The sequence below is a fragment of the Salmo salar genome, chromosome ssa09 (genome assembly GCF_905237065.1).
Source record: "Salmo salar chromosome ssa09, Ssal_v3.1, whole genome shotgun sequence".
NCBI classification, from domain to species: Eukaryota; Metazoa; Chordata; class Actinopteri; order Salmoniformes; family Salmonidae; genus Salmo; species Salmo salar.
This window is the reverse complement of record NC_059450.1, coordinates 156,596,182-156,602,870: the sequence shown is the minus strand read 5'-3', so window position 1 is coordinate 156,602,870 and position 6,689 is coordinate 156,596,182. Positions and strand designations below refer to the sequence as shown.

The 6,689-nt window shown below is 42.7% G+C and overlaps 1 protein-coding gene across 5 annotated transcripts in view; it reads left to right on the top strand.

Annotated features, from left to right (window-relative positions):
- The window catches only part of ryr1b (ryanodine receptor 1b (skeletal)), a 305,047-nt gene that overhangs the window by 123,346 nt on the left and 175,012 nt on the right, over positions 1 to 6,689 (top strand). For all 5 annotated transcript variants that reach the window (XM_045724892.1, XM_045724889.1, XM_045724890.1 and 2 more), the window contains exons 21-28: positions 1 to 84; positions 258 to 361; positions 1,553 to 1,636; positions 2,351 to 2,510; positions 2,788 to 2,935; positions 3,341 to 3,546; positions 4,668 to 4,842; positions 6,111 to 6,319. The exon at positions 1 to 84 is cut by the window's left edge and continues 21 nt beyond it. In XM_045724892.1, the coding sequence (XP_045580848.1) occupies positions 1 to 84; positions 258 to 361; positions 1,553 to 1,636; positions 2,351 to 2,510; positions 2,788 to 2,935; positions 3,341 to 3,546; positions 4,668 to 4,842; positions 6,111 to 6,319 (1,170 nt within the window). The remainder of the gene's footprint in view (positions 85 to 257; positions 362 to 1,552; positions 1,637 to 2,350; positions 2,511 to 2,787; positions 2,936 to 3,340; positions 3,547 to 4,667; positions 4,843 to 6,110; positions 6,320 to 6,689) is intronic.

Below are 6,689 nucleotides of genomic sequence, written 5' to 3'. Positions count from 1 at the left end.
GAGAAGATCAGGGAGAAGCTGGCAGAGAATATCCACGCGCTGTGGGCCATCACGCGCATCGAGCAGGGCTGGACTTATGGAATAGTGAGTATATTACCCCTTTAATAACAGACAAGAAATACTGATACAGCAACGCTTGGATAATGGCACTGATCGCCGGCCAGACAGAGAAAAAAAGGGGCCCTTAGGGGCCATTAGTCAAAAGTACTGCGCTGGGATGTAATGACCCTCTCTGTCTGTTTTCTCCCTTCCTACAGTTCAGAGACGACAACAAGAAGCTGCATCCCTGTCTGGTAGACTTCCAGACCCTTCCTGAACCTGAGAGGAATTACAATCTGCAAATGTCTGGGGAAACACTTAAGTAATAATCGAATAATGTAACATAATACAATGTAATGTAATATAATAATATCATATAATAAAATAATACAATATAATGTAATATAATAATATAATATAATAAAATAATACAATATAATGTAATATAATAATATAATATAATAAAATAATACAATATAATGTAATATAATAATATAATATAATAAAATAATACAATATAATGTAATATAATAATATAATATACTAAAATAATACAATATAATGTAATATAATAATATAATATAATAAAATAATACAATATAATGTAATATAATAATATAATAATGTAACATAATACAATGTAATGTAATATAATAATATAATAATGTAATATAATACTATAATGTATTATAATAATGTAATATAATAATATAATAATGTAATATAATACTATAATGTAATATAATAATGTAATATAATACTATAATGTAATATAATAATGTAATATAATAATATAATATAATAATATAATGTAATATAATAATATAATTGAATAATATAATATTATAATATAATAAAATAATACAATGTCATGTAATGTAATATAATAATGTAATATAATCATATAATCATATAATCATATAATAATGTAATATAATAATATAATGTAATATAATAAAATAATACAATGTAATGTAATATAATTATATAAAACAAAATATAATATAATAATAGAATAATTGAATAATATAATAAAATAGTATAATAAAATAATACAATGTAATATAATAATGTTATATAATAATATAATGCAATATAATAATACAATATAATAGTTTCATGCAATATAATAATGTAATATAATAACATAATAATGTAATGTAATATAAGGGAGGAACTATAACCTGCAGATGTCTGGGGAAACACAGTGTCCTTGTCCTTAGTCGTCTACCCCTTCCAGCTACGCCCTGCCATAAATACATGTGCTGAGCCCTTGGCTGGTTTCCTATAGCCAGAGAATGGTAATCGGAAGTGCTTTTTAGTCCAGGAATAATGTAAAGGTAATGTCATGTAAAGGTCCCCAATTGGTCTGTAATGTCTGTAAAGTGTGTATCCTTTGTGTGTGTAAAGGTCTTCAGTTGGTTTCTAATGTGTGTTTAAAATGTCCTGAGTTGGTCTCTGTGTTTAGAGGGGCCAGTTAGCTTGTAATGTGTGTATCTCTGTGCTCTTCCAGGACTCTGCTGGCCCTGGGCTGCCATGTGGGCATGGGGGATGAGAAGGCAGAGGAGAACCTGAAGATCATTAAAATGCCAAAGACGTAAGTCCCATCTTCCCTCCCTCACACTACAGCCAATATACATCTATATCTCACCCTCTCCTCTCCTCCCCTCCCTGAATTCTCTCTCTCTCTCTCTCTCTCTCTCTCTCTCTCTCTCTCTCTCTCTCTCTCCTCCCCTCCCTGAATCTCCTCTCTCTCTCCTCCCCTCCCTGAATCTCCTCTCTCTCCCTCTCTCTCTCTCTCTCTCTCTCTCTCTCTCTCTCTCTCTCTCTCTCCTCCCCTCCCTGAATCTCCTCTCTCTCTCTCTCCTCCCCTCCCTGAATCTCTTCTCTCTCTCTCTCTCTCTCTCTCCTCCCCTCCCTGAATCTCCTCTCTCTCTCTCTCCTCTCTCTCTCTCCTCCCCTCCCTGAATCTCCTCTCTCTCTCTCTCCTCCCCTCCCTGAATCTCTTCTCTCTCTCTCTCTCTCTCTCTCTCCCCTCCCTGAATCTCCTCTCTCTCTCTCTCCTCTCTCTCTCTCCTCCCCTCCCTGAATCTCTTCTCTCTCTCTCTCTCTCTCTCTCTCTCTCTCTCTCTCTCCTCCCCTCCCTGAATCTCCTCTCTCTCTCTCCTCCCCTCCCTGAATCTCCTCTCTCTCTCTCCTCCCCTCCCTGAATCTCCTCTCTCTCTCTCTCCTCCCCTCCCTGAATCTCCTCTCTCTCTCTCTCCTCTCTCTCTCTCCTCCCCTCCCTGCTCTTCCCTCTCTCCTCTCTCAGCTATATAATGAGCAATGGATTTAAGCCCGCCCCCCTGGACCTGAGCCACGTCAAACTGACGCCCAATCAAAACCAGCTGGTGGAGAAGCTGGCAGAGAACGGTCACAATGTGTGGGCACGTGACCGCGTGCGCCAGGGATGGACGTACAGCATTGTGCAGGTAATAAAATCCCCCCATTAGGAAAAACAATGTTAGGTCTGCAGTAGTTTTGGTCAGATCAGGTCTGTGTGTAAGCTTTCCTCCATTACCACAGCATTATCACCCTCTCTCTCCTTCAGTCTATATTGTGTTATTAGCATAAATCCAAATAGTGTGTCCATAGCTGATACTACAAAAAACACTCCCCCTACAGGTGTTGATATAGGTAACACTATACATGTAAACAAATAAATAAATATGATGGTGAATTATATTATTGTTTTCTTCCTGTGCCCAGGATATCATGAACAAGCGTAACCCACGTCTGGTTCCTTATAACCTGCTGGATGAGAGAACCAAGAAGACCAACCGAGACAGCGTCAACAACGCCGTACGCACTCTCATTGGCTACGGATACAACATCGAGCCTCCAGACCAGGAGAGCAGTGAGTCTATAGTGTTGTCTTACTCTAAACGAAGGACAGGAGGAGAATTTACGTCTCCATACTTAAATATCTCACTCCTTCTCTCTCACACTGTCTCTCTCTCTCTCTCTCTCTCTCTCTCTCTCTCTCTCTCTCTCACACTGTCTCTCTCTCTCTCTCTCTCTCTCTCACACTCTCTCTCTCTCTCTCTCTCTCTCTCTCTCTCACTGTCTCTCTCTCTCTCTCTCTCTCTCTCACACTCTCTCTCTCTCTCTCTCTCTCTCTCACACTGTCTCTCTCTCTCTCTCTCTCTCTCACTGTCTCTCTCTCTCTCTCTCTCTCTCTCTCTCTCTCTCTCTCTTCACACACTGTCTCTCTCTCTCTCTCTCTCTCTCTCTCTCTCTCTCTCTCTCTCTCTCTCTCTAGCTGGCCTTGGCCTGGATGACGTGCGTGGGGATAAGGTGCGCATCTTCCGTGCTGAGAAGTCATACGCGGTCACGTCTGGGAAGTGGTACTTTGAATTTGAGGCGGTGACGACCGAAGAGATGAGAGTGGGTTGGGCCCGACCCAACGTCAGGGCTGACAATGAGCTGGGAGCAGACGAGCTGGCCTGGGTCTTCAACGGAAAAACGGTATGTCACAAACACTGCCAGTCTAAAGAACTCAATCACATTGGCTGTCTGGGTTAGACTAGGGTCACACAGGGATTTTTTACCCATGCTACCCAAACAAATGATGAAAGCATACGAGTTCATGTCTCTCTCGCCCCAAACAAATGACGAAAGCATACGAGTTAATGTCTCTCTCACCCCAAACAAATGACGAAAGCATACGAGTTAATGTGTCCCTCGCCCCAAACAAATTATGAAAGCATACGAGTTAATGTGTCTCTCGCCCCAAACAAATGATGAAAGCATACGAGTTAATGTCTCTCGCACCAAACAAATGACGAAAGCATACGAGTTCATGTCTCTCTCGCCCCAAACAAATGATGAAAGCATACGAGTTAATGTGTCTCTCGCCCCAAACAAATGATGAAAGCATACGAGTTCATGTCTCTCTCGCCCCAAACAAATGATGAAAGCATACGAGTTAATGTGTCTCTCGCCCAAACAAATGATGAAAGCATACGAGTTAATGTGTCTCTCGCCCCAAACAAATGATGAAAGCATACGAGTTAATGTGTCTCTCGCCCAAACAAATGATGAAAGCATACGAGTTAATGTGTCTCTCGCCCCAAACAAATGATGAAAGCATACGAGTTAATGTGTCTCTCGCCCCAAACAAATGATGAAAGCATACGAGTTAATGTGTCTCTCGCCCCAAACAAATGATGAAAGCATACGAGTTAATGTGTCTCTCGCCCCAAACAAATGATGAAAGCATACGAGTTAATGTGTCTCTCGCCCCAAACAAATGATGAAAGCATACGAGTTAATGTGTCTCTCGCCCCAAACAAATGATGAAAGCATACGAGTTAATGTGTCTCTCGCCCCAAACAAATGATGAAAGCATACGAGTTAATGTGTCTCTCGCCCCAAACAAATGATGAAAGCATACGAGTTCATGTCTCTCTGTGTAACCTTATTCCTATACTCTTTATGAAGGCACTTACCATTAGTCCAGACATGTTGTTTTTTTTAACAAATGTTTTACCAAACCAATATATTAACACATTTTATTTTACTTTCTCATAGTTTCATATTTATATAACTTTGTTTTTATCTAACTTTGAGTTTGTTTGTCCCTCCAGGCCCAGCGCTGGCACGTGGGTAATGACCCGTTTGGTCGCCAGTGGCAGTCAGGTGATGTGGTGGGGTGTATGATCGACCTGACCGAACAAAACATTATGTTCACCCTGAACGGAGAGATGCTCATCAGCGACTCTGGCTCAGACATGGCTTTCAAGGACATAGAGATAGGAGAAGGTAATAGTGGTGTTGTCATGGTTCAATATACACAATGTAGGGGTCTGGTGAGCTACAGGATGGTTTAATACAGGCTCTATAGGTCTGGGGAGCTAATGGGTGGTTTAATACAGGCTCTATAGGTCTGGGGAGCTAATGGGTGGTTTAATACAGGCTCTATAGGTCTGGGGAGCTAATGGGTGGTTTAATACAGGCTCTATAGGTCTGGGGAGATAATGGATGGTTTAATACAGGCTCTATAGGTCTGGGGAGCTAATGGATGGTTTAATACAAGCTCTATAGGTCTGGGGAGCTACAGGATGGTTTAATACAGGCTCTATAGGTCTGGGGAGCAACAGGGTGGTTTAATACAGGCTCTATAGGTCTGGGGAGCTACAGGGTGGTTTAATACAGGCTCTATAGGTCTGGGGAGCTAATGGGTGGTTTAATACAGGCTCTATAGGTCTGGGGAGCTAATGGGTGGTTTAATACAGGCTCTATAGGTCTGGGGAGCTACAGGGTGGTTTAATACAGGCTCTATAGGTCTGGTGAGCTAATGGGTGGTTTAATACAGGCTCTATAGGTCTGGGGAGCTAATGGGTGGTTTAATACAGGCTCTATAGGTCTGGGGAGCTACTGGGTGGTTTAATACAGGCTCTAGAGGTCTGGGGAGCTAATGGGTGGTTTAATACAGGCTCTATAGGTCTGGGGAGCTAATGGGTGGTTTAATACAGGCTCTATAGGTCTGGGGAGCTACTGGGTGGTTTAATACAGGCTCTAGAGGTCTGGGGAGCTAATGGGTGGTTTAATACAGGCTCTATAGATCTGGGGAGCTACAGGGTGGTTTAATACAGGCTCTAGAGGTCTGGGGAGCTACAGGGTGTGCAGCAGGAACAAACATTGTTCCATTAAAGCAGTAACACAGATGGTTCAACCATTAGTTGATTGGTTAAACCTGGTGCTCCAGTGCTGGGCCGGAATAAAATGCTGAATGCACTATAGATCTCCAGGACCTGCTTCAGAACCTGAAGAGAAGCTCCACTTCCCTATGGGCCCTGGTCAAATGAACTCTCCTGCAGCTCCACTTCCCTATGGGCCCTGGTCAAATGAACTCTCCTGCAGCTCCACTTCCCTATGGGCCCTGGTCAAATGAACTCTCCTGCAGCTCCACTTCCCTATGGGCCCTGGTCAAATGAACTCTCCTGCAGCTCCACTTCCCTATGGGCCCTGGTGTAATGTAGTGCACTGCTGTATGTAGTGAACCTAACTCTCCCCTTCTACCTCTTCAGGCTTCATCCCAGTGTGTACCCTGGGCCTGTCTCAGGTGGGCAGGATCAACCTGGGTCAGAACGTCAGCAGTCTGCGCTACTTCGCCATCTGTGGTCTCCAGGAGGGATTCGAACCATTTGCCATCAACATGAAGAGAGACATTACCATGTGGTTCAGCAAGAGCCTGCCACAGTTCGCCCCTGTGCCAACTAACCACCAACACATTGAGGTACTGAACCCAATAACCACCAACACATTGAGGTACTGACCCAATAACCACCAACACATTGAGGTACTGACCCAATAACCACCAACACATTGAGGTACTGACCCAATAACCACCAACACATTGAGGTACTGAACCCAATAACCACCAACACATTGAGGTACAGACCCAATAACCACCAACACATTGAGGTACTGACCCAATAACCACCAACACATTGAGGTACTGACCCAATAACCACCAACACATTGAGGTACTGAACAATAACCACCAACACATTGAGGTACTGACCCAATAACCACCAACACATTGAGGTACTGACCCAATAACCACCAACACATTGAGGTACTGACCCAATAATCACCAATACATT